The 14,178-nt window shown below is 44.7% G+C and overlaps 1 protein-coding gene across 3 annotated transcripts in view; it reads right to left on the reverse strand.

Moving 5' to 3' along the window:
- The window catches only part of LOC121537701 (SRSF protein kinase 1), a 32,523-nt gene that overhangs the window by 10,823 nt on the left and 7,522 nt on the right, over positions 1 to 14,178 (reverse strand). For 2 of the 3 annotated variants that reach the window (XM_041845303.2, XM_041845305.2), the window contains exons 4-13: positions 13,310 to 13,418; positions 13,029 to 13,116; positions 12,690 to 12,884; positions 11,654 to 11,819; positions 11,484 to 11,509; positions 10,490 to 10,724; positions 9,606 to 10,178; positions 5,079 to 5,179; positions 4,668 to 4,775; positions 3,460 to 3,529 (exon numbers count right to left, since the gene is read on the reverse strand). In XM_041845303.2, the coding sequence (XP_041701237.2) occupies positions 3,460 to 3,529; positions 4,668 to 4,775; positions 5,079 to 5,179; positions 9,606 to 10,178; positions 10,490 to 10,724; positions 11,484 to 11,509; positions 11,654 to 11,819; positions 12,690 to 12,884; positions 13,029 to 13,116; positions 13,310 to 13,418 (1,671 nt within the window). The remainder of the gene's footprint in view (positions 1 to 3,459; positions 3,530 to 4,667; positions 4,776 to 5,078; positions 5,180 to 9,605; positions 10,179 to 10,489; positions 10,725 to 11,483; positions 11,510 to 11,653; positions 11,820 to 12,689; positions 12,885 to 13,028; positions 13,117 to 13,309; positions 13,419 to 14,178) is intronic. The other variant, XM_041845304.2, reaches the window with a different exon arrangement.

Consider the following 14,178-nt stretch of genomic DNA (forward strand, 5'->3'; position numbering starts at 1 on the left):
GTGGGTGGGGGGAGAGCAGAGAGAGGGTGGGGGAGAGAGCAGAGAGAGGGTGGGGGAGAGAGCAAGCGGAGGATACAGGGAAATAGAGGGGGTGGTGAAGAAGCAGAACAGAGCCAAGTGGCAGAATTTTAAGACAAATGGATACAGATGACAAAACCCTAGAGTTACTCTAGTCCAACAGAGAAATCCACAGTATCTTTGCCAACCAAACAACTTCAGTGGTTCGAACAGAGGTTTCAGTGCAGAAAGCCTCTGTATCAGTGGACTGAAGTCTTGTGACATAAACACACATCCAGGAGGAAGATACGTGGTTTCTGTTTCACATAAGACACGCCAGTAAGATGGAGAATGGTAATGAAATCATTAATTGGGGTTAGCTGTTGGAAATAGACAGAAACTCACCAAGACAGTTCACACACACACAGCCAATCTATAACTAAGTGTTTAGATTCAAGGTATGAGCAGTTAACATGTGGCAGTAGCAGATAGATAGCTGTAGCTGATCGCAGCACCTGAAGACTTCATATAGTAAACTGAAATGACATTCCTCATTACAAGGCTGTACAAGCCAAGGTATGCCAGTTAGCCCTGGGCTAGGCTACATCTAACTCAGCCAACACCTAACATGCCACTGAAACAATCAAGCCGTTACAAACTGAAAAGGTTAAAGTTACTCCACATGCAGATGTGAGCAAAGCATCGTGCAGAGGCAGCAAAGGAGGAGGGGGGGAGGAGAACAGGTGAGGAGTAAATGAGGGAGGAGTAGGAGGAGGGGAGGGAGGAGAACAGGTGAGGAGTAAATTAGGGATGAGGAGAGAAGGATGTGGATTTGGGCCCATCTTCAGAAATATGGCTCCAATTTGTTATAGGGAAATAGACACAGGAATGCAGGTACTCAACATCACATGATCGTAGATTTACTTATAACAATGTCCAATAAACACCGAACAGGTTTCCTTGGACTAAAAAGCACTTTCAATGGAAGATCTGCACTGAACACGCTTTTTAGTCCAAGGCTACGCTTAAAATATCTGGGAAACTGGCCCTTTAAGATTGACTATAATTGACATATAGCCAGGTACCATACCGTAAGACGTGCTGTTGCCAACTCTCCGGATATATATGGCATGACCGTGATGGAACAGTTGGCTAAAGCACAGTGTATAGGACCAGGATAGCTGACATATGCTGAACCAAGTCTCTCTCCAACCCTGTTCCTGGAGAGCTACCCTCCTGTAGGTTTTCAATCCAACCCCAGTTGTAGCTAGCCTTATTCAGCTCATCACCCAGCTAAATTATTCAAATCAGGTGTGTTAGATGAGGTTTTGAGCGAAACCCTACAGGATGATAACTCTCCAAGAACAGGGTTGGAGAAACCAAATGGCTAGTAAACTCATTCATATCGTTGTAATTGGAGTAGCAGAGACTGTGGTGTTTATATTGTCAACTACACTACTATTCAAATCATACAATATTGTACCACCAAACGCATTGCACAGTATTGTACCATTGAATACACACACCGTCCACTGCAAAAAGCTTCATTGTTGGTTTTTAATCAGTAATATTTAGGACCAACTAAAACCTAAAAGTGATGAGATAAAATGACAACTCATTCATATTTTGGTAAAGCTTTTTCACAGTAGGCCGATGGTTAAGGTCACAAATCCAAAATAGCTCTTCCTTGTATATTAGGCAGCTGAAGCAATTTCCAACATATGTACATACAGTGGGGAGAACAAGTATTTGATACACTGCCGATTTTGCAGGTTTTCCTACTTACAAAGCATGTAGAGGTCTGTAATTTTTTATCATAGGTACACTTCAACTGTGAGAGACGGAATCTAAAACAAAAATCCAGAAAATCACATTGTATGATTTTTAAGTAATTAATTTGCATTTTATTGCATGACATAAGTATTTGATACATCAGAAAAGCAGAACTTAATATTTGGTACAGAAACCTTTGTTTGCAATTACAGAGATCATACGTTTCCTGTAGGTCTTGACCAGGTTTGCACACACTGCAGCAGGGATTTTGGCCCACTCCTCCATACAGACCTTCTCCAGATCCTTCAGGTTTCGGGGCTGTCGCTGGGCAATACGGACTTTCAGCTCCCCTCCAAAGATTTTCTATTGGGTTCAGGTCTGGAGACTGGCTAGGCCACTCCAGGACCTTGAGATGCTTCTTACGCAGCCACTCCTTCGTTGCCCTGGCTGTGTGTTTCGGGTCGTTGTCATGCTGGAAGACCCAGCCACGACCCATCTTCAATGCTCTTACTGAGGGAAGGAGGTTGTTGGCCAAGATCTCGCGATACATGGCCCCATTCATCCTCCCCTCAATACGGTGCAGTCGTCCTGTCCCCTTTGCAGAAAAGTATCCCCAAAGAATGATGTTTCCACCTTCATGCTTCACGGTTGGGATGGTGTTCTTGGGGTTGTACTCATCCTTCTTCTTCCTCCAAACACGGCGAGTGGAGTTTAGACCAAAAAGCTATATTTTTGTCTCATCAGACCACATGACCTTCTCCCATTCCTCCTCTGGATCATCCAGATGGTCATTGGCAAACTTCAGACAGGCCTGGACATGCGCTGGCTTGAGCAGGGGGACCTTGCGTACGCTGCAGGATTTTAATCCATGATGGCGTAGTGTGTTACTAATGGTTTTCTTTGAGACTGTGGTCCCAGCTCTCTTCAGGTCATTGACCAGGTCCTGCCGTGTAGTTCTGGGCTGATCCCTCACCTTCCTCATGATCATTGATGCCCCACGAGGTGAGATCTTGCATGGAGCCCCAGACCGAGGGTGATTGACAGTCATCTTGAACTTCTTCCATTTTCTAATAATTGCGCCAACAGTTGTTGCCTTCTCACCAAGCTGCTTGCCTATTGTCCTGTAGCCCATCCCAGCCTTGTGCAGGTCTACAATTTTATCCCTGATGTCCTTACACAGCTCTCTGGTCTTGGCCATTGTGGAGAGGTTGGAGTCTGTTTGATTGAGTGTGTGGACAGGTGTCTTTTATACAGGTAATGAGTTCAAACAGGTGCAGTTAATACAGGTAATGAGTAGAGAACAGGAGGGCTTTTTAAAGAAAAACTAACAGGTCTGTGAGAGCCGGAATTCTTACTGGTTGGTAGGTGATCAAATACTTATGTCATGCAATAAAATGCAAATTAATTACTTAAAAATCATACAATGTGATTTTCTGGATTTTTGTTTTAGATTCCGTCTCTCACAGTTGAAGTGTACCTATGATAGAAATTACAGACCTCTACATGCTTTGTAAGTAGGAAAACCTGCAAAATCGGCAGTGTATCAAATACTTGTTCTCCACACTGTATATAGCCCTATATTCAACAAACATTAAAAACAGACTGCTACAGTGTAGAGGCAACAACACTAAAACAGGAAAAGACCAGCCTACGTAGATCCAAATCAAGCAGCAGAGTATGTATCATTACCTTCATCCCTGGCGTAATCTTCCCCGGAATGGGGCTCAAACAAGTAGTCCCCCGTGGCCAGCTCAAACGCCTACAGAGACAAGTAAACAAACTATAAACATAAATAGCAACACAAACAGGCGGACTAAATCACAGGAAACAGACACTGTACTGTAGGGAGAAAGACAGTCAGCCGTTCTAAATATTACCTCCTTTCTGTCCAGACATTCCTCTTCCCTTAATTCAAGTCAAATATCCTTTATTATCCCAAATTGGGAAATTCACTTGGTTAGTAAAAGGGAATTCTAGTCCTTCTTAACTTTGTGATACATCCAAGACCACCTAATTTACAGAAACGACAAAATGAACCTCTTCTTCTCACACACACACACACGTATATTATATATATATATATAGAACAAAAATATAAACGCAACATGCAACAATTTCAAAGATTTTATTGAGTTAGTTCATATAGGGAAATCAGTCAATTGAAATAAATTCATTAGGCCCTAATCTATGGTTTTCACATGACTGGGCCGGGGCACTGCCATGGGTGGACCTGGGAGGGCATAGGCCCACCCACTTGAGCGCTTGGCCCAGCCAATCAGAATGAGTTTTTCCACACAAAAGGGCTTTATTACAGAAATAAATACTCCTTCAAACGATCCCACAGGTGAAGAAGCCGGATGTGGAGGTCCTGGGCTGGAGTGGTTACACGTGGTCTGCGGTTGTGAGGCCGGTTGGACGTACTGCCAAATTCTCTAAAACGGCGTTGGAGGCGGCTTATGGTAGAGAAATTAACATTCCATTTTCTGGCAACAGCTCTGGTGGACATTGCTGCAGTCAGCATGCCAATTGCACGCTCCCTCACAACATCTGTGGCATTGTGTCGTGTGACAAACTGCACATTTTAAAGTGGCCTTTTATTGTCCCCAGCACAAGGTGCACCTGTGTAATGATCATGCTGTTTAAATCAGATTCTTGATATGCCACACCTGTCAGGTGGATGGATTATCTTGGCAAATGAGAAATGCTCACTAACTGGGATGTAAACAAATTTGTGCACAAAAATAAATAATAAATATGCTTTTTGTTCGTATGGAGCATTTCTGGGATCTTTTACTTCAGCTCATGAAACATGGGACCAACACTTTACATGTTGCGTTTATATTTTTGTTCAGTGTGTTATGCATGTAGAGTGTGTAAGTGCTGTTGTCCAGGCTTACCATGCAGGCTGTGCTCCATATGTCGGCTGGTGTATTGTAGCCAGACCCTATGAGCACCTCTAGAGAACGGTACTGTCTCGTCTGGATGTCTTCTGTAAAGTGCTTGTGCTGCGGAGGAGACACACAGGTCAATGGGACTACTAACAACTACTGTGTCTACTCAGATCAGTTCAAATAGACAGAGACAGGAGGTCAACGGGAATATTGCCCAGACTGGAGTTCAAATAGTAGCAGTTTTCAAATACTTTTAAAAAAGGGTCTAAGAGTGAGCATTTCAGTGAGACTATCTGGAGGTTTGCCATTTTCCATTGCACCAGGCACGCTCAACCAATCAGGCAGGCAACATCAACGCCTGTTAGACTTAAGCATGAAATCCCTTCGGTTCCTTGGGTCATCTGCACAGATACTCACCACCCAGCAGGCGTTCCCCAGGTCTGCTATCTTAACCTTCAGTCTGTCTGCGTTAAGTGGCTCCAGGGGGTTGACCAGGAGGTTTCCCGCTGCCAGTTTGGCTGCATCCCGAGAGAGAGGGGGAGGGGGGGGAAGGGAGAGGAAGAGAGAGAGGGGGAGGGGGGGGAAGGGAGAGGAAGAGAGGGGAGAAAAACATGCAACATTATAAAATCCATGTACACAAACAACAAGTGTGCGGTTAAAATTGGCAAAAAACACACACATTTCTTTCCACAGGGAACGTGGGGTGAGACAGGGATGCAGTTTAAGCCCCACCCTCTTCAACATATATATCAACGAATTGGCGAGGGCACTAGAACAGTCTGCAGCACCCGGCCTCACCCTACTAGAATCTGAAGTTAAATGTCTTGTTTGCTGATGATCTGGTACTTCTGTCACCAACCAAGGAGGGCCTACAGCAGCACCTAGATCTTCTGCACAGATTCTGTCAGACCTGGGCCCTGACAGTAAATCTCAGTAAGACAAAAATAATGGTGTTCCAAAAAAGGTCCAGTTGCCAGGACCACAAATACAAATTCCATCTAGACACCGTTGCCCTAGAGCACACAAAAAACTATACATACCTCTGCCTAAACATCAGCGCCACAGGTAACTTCCACAAAGCTGTGAACGATCTGAGAGACAAGGCAAGAAGGGCCTTCTATGCCATCAAAAGGAACATAAAATTTGACATACCAATTAGGATCTGGCTAAAAATACTTGAATCAGTTATAGAAACCATTGCCCTTTATGGTTCTGAGGTCTGGGGTCCGCTCACCAACCAAGAATTCACAAAATGGGACAAACACCAAATTGAGACTGCATGCAGAATTCTGCAAAAACATCCTCCGTGTACAACGTAAAACACCAAATAATGCATGCAGAGCAGAATTAGGCCAATACCCGCTAATTATCAAAATCCAGAAAAGAGCCGTTAAATTCTATAACCACTTAAAAGGAAGCGATTCCCAAACCTTCCATAACAAAGCCATCACCTACAGAGAGATGAACTTGGAGAAGAGTCCCTAAGTAAGCTTGTCCTGGGGCTCTGTTCACAAACACAAACAGACCCCACACAGCCCCAGGACAACAACAACAACACAACTAGACCCAACCAAATCATGAGAAAACAAAAAGAGAATTACTTGACACATTGGAAAGAGCAAACAAAAAAACAGAGCAAACTAGAATGCTATTTGGCCCTAAACAGAGAGTACACAGTGGCAGAATACCTGACCACTGTGACTGACCCAAACTTAAGGAAAGCTTTGACTATGTACAGACTCAGTGAGCATAGCCTTGCTATTGAGAAAGACCGCCGTAGGCAGACCTGGCTCTCAAGAGAAGACAGGCTATGTGCACACTGCCCACAAAATGAGGTGGAAACTGAGCTGCACTTCCTAACCTCCTGCCAAATGTATGACCATATAGACACATATTTCCCTCAGATTACAGCGATCCACAAAGAATTCGAAAACAAACCCAATTTTGATAAACTCCCTTATCTACTGGGTGAAAAACCACAGTGTGCCATCACAACTGCAAGATTTGTGACCTGTTGCCACAAGAAAAGGGCAACCAGTGAAGAACAAACACAATTGTAAATACAACCCATATTTATGTTTATTTATTTTCTTTCCCATTTGTACTTTAACTATTTACACATTGTTACAACACTGTATACAGTGGGGGAAAAAAGTATTTAGTCAGCCACCAATTGTGCAAGTTCTCCCACTTAAAAAGATGAGAGAGGCCTGTAATTTTCATCTTAGGTACACGTCAACTCTGACAGACAAATTGAGAAAAAAAAATCCAGAAAATCACATTGTAGGATTTTTTATGAATTTATTTGCAAATTATGGTGGAAAATAAGTATTTGGTCACCTACAAACAAGCATGATTTCTGGCTCTCACAGACCTGTAACTTCTTCTTTAAGAGGCCCCTCTGTCCTCCACTCGTTACCTGTATTAATGGCACCTGTTTGAACTTGTTATCAGTATAAAAGACACCTGTCCACAACCTCAAACAGTCACACTCCAAACTCCACTATGGCCAAGACCAAAGAGCTGTCAAAGGACACCAGAAACAAAATTGTAGACCTGCACCAGGCTGGGAAGACTGAATCTGCAATAGGTAAGCAGCTTGGTTTGAAGAAATCAACTGTGGGAGCAATTATTAGGAAATGGAAGACATACAAGACCACTGATAATCTTCCTCGATCTGGGGCTCCACGCAAGATCTCACCCCGTGGGGTCAAAATGATCACAAGAACGGTGAGCAAAAATCCCAGAACCACACGGGGGGGACCTAGTGAATAACCTGCAGAGAGCTGGGACCAAAGTAACAAAGCCTACCATCAGTAACACACTACGCCGCCAAGGACTCAAATCCTGCAGTGCCAGACGTGTCCCCCTGCTTAAGCCAGTACATGTCCAGGCCCGTCTGAAGTTTGCTAGAGTGCATTTGGATGATCCAGAAGAGGATTGGGAGAATGTCATATGGTCAGATGAAACCAAAATAGAACTTTTTGGTCATAACTCAACTCGTCGTGTTTGGAGGACAAAGAATGATGAGTTGCATCCAAAGAACACCATACCTACTGTGAAGCATGGGGGTGGAAACATAATGCTTTGGGGCTGTTTTTCTGCAAAGGGACCAGGACGACTGATCCGTGTAAAGGAAATAATGAATGGGGCCATGTATCGTGAGATTTTGAGTGAAAACCTCCTTCCATCAGCAAGGGCATTGAAGATGAAACGTGGCTGGGTCTTTCAGCATGACAATGATCCCAAACACACCGCCCGGGCAACGAAGGAGTGGCTTCGTAAGAAGCATTTCAAGGTCCTGGAGTGGCCTAGCCAGTCTCCAGATCTCAACCCCATAGAAAATCTTTGGAGGGAGTTGAAAGTCCGTGTTGCCCAGCGACAGCCCCAAAACATCACTGCTCTAGAGGAGATCTGCATGGAGGAATGGGCCGAAATACCAGCAACAGTGTGTGAAAACCTTGTGAAGACTTACAGAAAACGTTTGACCTGTGTCATTGCCAACAAATGGTATATAACAAAGTATTGAGAAACTTTTGTTATTGACCAAATACTTATTTTCCACCATAATTTGCAAATAAATTCATTAAAAATCCTACAATGTGATTTTCTGGATTTTTTTTTCTCATTTTGTCTGTCATAGTTGACGTGTATCTTTGATGAAAATTACAGGCCTCTCTCATCTTTTTAAGTGGGAGAACTTGCACATTTGGTGGCTGACTAAATACTTTTTTTCCCCACTGTATATACATAATATGACATTTGAAATGTCTTTATTCTTTTGAAACTTCTGAGTGTAATGTTTACTGTTAATATTTATTGTTTATTTCACTTTTGTTTACTATCTACTTCACTTGCTTTGGCAATATTAACATACGTTTCCCATGCCAATAAAGCCCTTAAATTGAAATTGAGAGGGGAAGGGAGAGAGGGGAAGGGGGGAGGGAGAGGGAGAGGTAGAGAGAGGGGAAGTGAGAGGTAGAGAGAGGGGAAGTGAGAGGTAGAGAGATGGGAAGTGAGAGGTAGAGAGAGGGGAAGTGAGAGGTAGAGAGAGGGGAAGTGAAGTGAGAGGTAGAGAGAGGGGAAGGGAAGTGAGAGGTAGAGAGAGGGGAAGGGAAGTGAAGTGAGAGGTAGAGAGAGGGGAAGGGAAGTGAGAGGTAGAGAGAGGGGAAGGGAAGTGAGAGGTAGAGAGAGGGGAAGGGAAGGGAGAGGTAGAGAGAGGGGAAGTGAGAGGTAGAGAGAGGGGAAGTGAGAGGTAGAGAGAGGGGAAGGGAAGTGAAGTGAGAGGTAGAGAGAGGGGAAGGGAAGTGAGAGGTAGAGAGAGGGGAAGGGAAGTGAGAGGTAGAGAGAGGGGAAGGGAAGTGAGAGGTAGAGAGAGGGGAAGGGAGAGGGAGGAAGGGGGAGGTAGAGAGAGGGGAAGGGGGAGAGAGAGAGGACAAGCAGCCATTTCAACACTGACCTGACAGTCAAATAAAGGAGGAACACAACAAACTACTGTACTTAAACTCAGATGAGGAGATGACTTTGTTGAATCATAATGAAAAGCCCTACTAACCTCCTGGTTGTATCGCTAGAGATAAACACATAGCCATGTATAGAGCTCCACCACATAGCAGGGCTCTAAAGTGCAACCATTTTACTTGCATATGCGTCTAAATATTTTGCTGTGCGACCTGGAATTTGTATTTAGGAGCACCAGTGGGCCTAGAAAAATGATCACCCAGATGATCATTGTTGCAATGATTAGTTCACTGTACAGCAGCCCTTGAGTGCCATGGAAAATACACAGAGCAGATTCATGAACGTCGTGCTTGCACCATTACTACAAAGAAAATGTTTACTCAAATATTTTTCATTATGCCCCTACATTTTTCAGTTTAGGCACACACGTGCTCCTCCCTGCATATCAGCGTAATGTTCTCAACATCATGGTGGTCTACTCACCATCCTTCAGACTCTCCTGTTCTTCTCCATACTGACGGACATCATCCAGCAGCTCTGTGGCCTCCTCCTCCCCCCAACTCCTGTCCTGCACCTCCTCTGTGACTTCCTCCTGACTCCTGTCCTGATTCTTCTCCTGATGATGCTCCTCCTCCTCCGGTGACAGCTGCTCCTCCTCCCGGACTCTAAAGCTTGTTGTTTCAGTCTCAGCTATCTTCCTGGTCAGAGCTCCACTCCACTCCTCACTCTCTGGGGTCTCAGGCTCCTCTGTTTCTGGGGACACCAGGCCGTTACACACGGGTTGAGGAGGTGGAGACTCCTGACCATTTGACTCCTTTTTTGACTCCTGTGGGTTTGACTCCTGTGGGTTTGACTCCTGTGGGTTTGACTCCTGTGGGTTTGACTCCTGAAGAAGACCGTGATCCTCTGCTGGGTCTGTGTTACCGTTGTGTTGGTCTTCCTCCCTCTCCTTTGTTTTATCCTCTTCCTCAGGATGAAGGCCGTTACAGTACATCTTTCCCGCAGTTATTATGCCTTGTGGTCCTAACCGCGTCACATCCACACCCGCAATGCACGCTGGGTAAACAAGAAAATAACATGTCAGGCTGGACTAGTAGTTCCCTTCTAATTAGTCTAATTCTGTGTTGTTCTTCATCCTGGTCTTGGAGACCCACTGGGTGTGCAGGTTTTTGTCCCAGCCCAGCTGATTCAACTAATCAAGGGCTTGATAATTAGTAGATCAGTTGAGTCAGGTGCATCAGTGCTGGGCTGAGCAAAAAGCCTGTACAACCCAGTGTGGATCTCCAGGCCCATGATTGAAAAATACTAATCTAACCAACATCCCCTTGAGGGACAAAATTGTACTGAATTGAATTCCAGACACTCACTGGTTGAGTCTTGGATGGCTACCTCCTGTAAGGAAACCTGTCTGAGAGGAGCACAATATGTCCGCTCCTGTTTGGAAGAGACTGGAGACTCTGGGTCCTCCTCTTCATCCTCCTCCTCCCTCCCCGGAGCCTTCTCCATCTCCTCCAGATCCAGAATGCATTTCTCCAACAGCTCCGCCTGACGCTTCTGCTTCTTCTTTAACTTCTTCTTCTTGTTCTTGGACATTTTGGCCATCTGGAGAACAGGAGGAAGAGGAAAAGGAACAGTGAGACAGACAGACAGGACTCACAACAGGGTTTAGTAACAACACCAACAGGGTTTAGTAACAACAGGGTTTAGTAACAACAACAACAGGGTTTAGTAACAACAGGGTTTAGTAACAACAACAGGGTTTAGTAACAACAACAACAGGGTTTAGTAACAACAGGGTTTAGTAACAACAGGGTTTAGTAACAACAGGGTTTAGTAACAACACCAACAGGGTTTAGTAACAACAGGGTTTAGTAACAACAACAACAGGGTTTAGTAACAACAGGGTTTAGTAACAACAACAGGGTTTAGTAACACCAGGGTTTAACACCACCACCAGGGTTTAGTAACACCACCACCAGGGTTTAGTAACAACAACACCACCACCACCAGGGTTTAGTAACACCACCACCAGGGTTTAGTAACACCACCACCAGGGTTTAGTAACACCACCACCAGGGTTTAGTAACACCACCACCAGGGTTTAGTAACACCACCACCAGGGTTTAGTAACACCACCACCAGGGTTTAGTAACACCACCACCAGGGTTTAGTAACACCACCACCAGGGCTTAGTAACACCACCACCAGGGTTTAGTAACACCACCACCAGGGTTTAGTAACACCACCACCAGGGTTTAGTAACACCACCACCAGGGTTTAGTAACAACACCAACAGGGTTTAGTAACAACACCAACAAACAAATCTCAAGCAGAGGCAACGAATGAAAAGAGGCAACTTACTGCTTTTGGAGCGGGCGCTGTGCTGACTGAAAAGACAACAGAACCAAGTAAGAATACAAAACAATAATAATCTTGTGCCCAAACCCAGAAAATGCAGAGCCTCCCAATAAACTGGAACTAGGGCACTGCATCACAGTAGTCGGTCTGTACGGTGTGTGTATGGCCCCTACCCGCTGACCCTGAGGGGGGGGGAGCCCCTGCTTTCTGCCACTCTGTAGCCTCCGCGGCCAGCCTCCTCACGTACGGCTCATTCACCGTCAACAGGATGTTCTCTGGCTTGATGTCCGTGTGGATGATCTTACACTTGGTGTGAAGGTAGTCCAGCCCCTGGAGGACCTGGATAACGTTCCATTACATTTTAGTCATTTAGCAGACGCTCTTATCCAGAGTGACTTACATTCAGTGCATTCAATGAAGGTAGGTAAAACAACCACATGTCACAGATACTGCAAGTAAAACCTTCAAAACAAGCACAAACACGTATGGGAGAAACAGATGCCAGCCCCATGTCTCTCATGACACATTGTTTAGATAAATGTCAAATTGAGTAGCTAGCACACGCAATATTTGGTTCTGGATTCTGAGATTAGGCTAGCCAAGGTATGAGTATATGTATCTTGGTACTAGTTACTTGTCACATGATGCTCTTGGTACTAGTTAACCGTCATATGATGCTCTTGGTACTAGTTACCTGTCGTATGTTTACATGTCTTTACATGTGGGCGGCAGGTAGCTTAGTGGTTAAGACCGTTGTGCCAGTAACCGAAAGGTCGCAGGTTCTAATCCCCAAGCCGACTAGGTGAAAATCTGTCGATGTGCCCTTGAGCAAGGCACTTAACCCTAATTGCTCCTGTAAGTCGCTCTGGATAAGAGCGTCTGCTAAATGACTAAAATGTAAATGTAATGTAAATGTATGATGCTCTTGGTAATAGTTAACCGTCACATGATGCTCTTGGTACTAGTTACCTGTCATATGATGCTCTTGGTACTAGTTAACCGTCACATGATGCTCTTGGTACTAGTTACCTGTCGTATGATGCTCTTGGTACTAGTTAACCGTCACATGATGCTCTTGGTACTAGTTACCTGTCATATGATGCTCTTGGTACTAGTTACCTGTCGTATGATGCTCTTGGTACTAGTTACCTGTCGTATGATGCTCTTGGTACTAGTTAACCGTCGTATGATGCTCTTGGTAATAGTTACCTGTCGTATGATGCTCTTGACGCAGGGCAGAGGAAGGCCCTGGTAGTTGGACTTGATGATCCACTTCAGTAGGTGGTGCCCCAGCACCTCAAACACCATGCACACATGAGTCCCGTTGATGCCGGAGATCTTGAAGTCATCTAGTAGCTGGACCACCATTTCCCTCTTGGGGTCATCAGGGTCTGTGTTTCTCACCTACGAAGCAAAGCCAGGAAAACCAAACGTATCAGAACAAATGTGTCCGAAATGAAAAGAAAAGGAGAGCAAAGGAGGCATTTTACAGATGAAAAGATCAGGCTGATGTCATGTTGGGTATAGCTGACTTAAGTTAGTACTCACAGATCTCAGCAGTTTGATCTCATCCACAGCTGTCTCTGTGTAGTGCTCTGCACTCTTCACCACCTTCATAGCCACAAACCTCTTCACCCTAAAAAAACAGACTGTCAATCAGTCAAGCTGACACAGAAGACAGTCTCTTTGTCCCAAATGGCACCCTATTCCTTAAATAGTGCAATACTTACGGCCTGAGCCAATACGATGCCATTTCAGATGTGCTCAGAGAAAAACATCCACCTTTACGTGTGTAATGGACAGAGAAACGTATGATAAGATGTTCTTACTGGATGTCCCAGGCCAGCCACACAGTGGAGAAGTGTCCCCAGCCCAGCTTCCTGATCACATGGTACCTCCCGTTGAACAGGTCTCCTATCTTTACATGGTGATAGCCACCTAGACACACATGAGAGGGAGATTGGTGACAGAAGAAAAACAAGTTCAACATTCATTATTTGTTATTAGGACTAATAATATTTTTTTTTATGTATACTGAACGATTTCAACAATTTGACTGAGTTACAGTATATTTAAGGAAATCAGTCAATTGAAATAAATTAATTAGGCCCTAATCTATGGATTTCACATGACTGGGCAGGGGTGCATCCATGGATGGGCCTGGGAGGGCATAGGCCCACCCACTGGGGAGCCAGACCAGAATACTCCTCAGTTTCATCAGCTGTCCGCTTGGCTGGTCTCAGACGTTCCCGCAGGTGAAGAAGCTGGATGTGGAGGTCCTCCGCTGGTGTGGTTACACGTTGTCTGCGGTTGTGAGGCCGGTTGGATGTACTGCCAAATTCTCTAAAACTACGTTGGAGGCGGCTTATGGTAGAGAAATTAACATTTAATTATCTGGCAACAGCTCTGGTGGACATTCCTGCAGTCAGTATGCCAATTGGATGCTCCCTCAAACCTTGAGACATCTGTGGCATTGTGTTGTGTGACGAAACTGCACATTTTAGAGTGGCCTTTTATTGTCCCCAACAGAAGGTGCACCTGTGTAATGATCATTCTGTTTAATCAGCTTCTTGATATGCCACACCTATCAGGTGGATGGATTATCTTGGCAAAGGAGAAACGCTCACTAACAGGGATGTAAAGAAATGCCTGCACAACATGTGAGAAAATTAAGCTTTTTGTTCGTATGGAAAATTTC

Source organism: Coregonus clupeaformis, chromosome 24 (genome assembly GCF_020615455.1).
Source record: "Coregonus clupeaformis isolate EN_2021a chromosome 24, ASM2061545v1, whole genome shotgun sequence".
Classification (NCBI taxonomy): domain Eukaryota; kingdom Metazoa; phylum Chordata; class Actinopteri; order Salmoniformes; family Salmonidae; genus Coregonus; species Coregonus clupeaformis.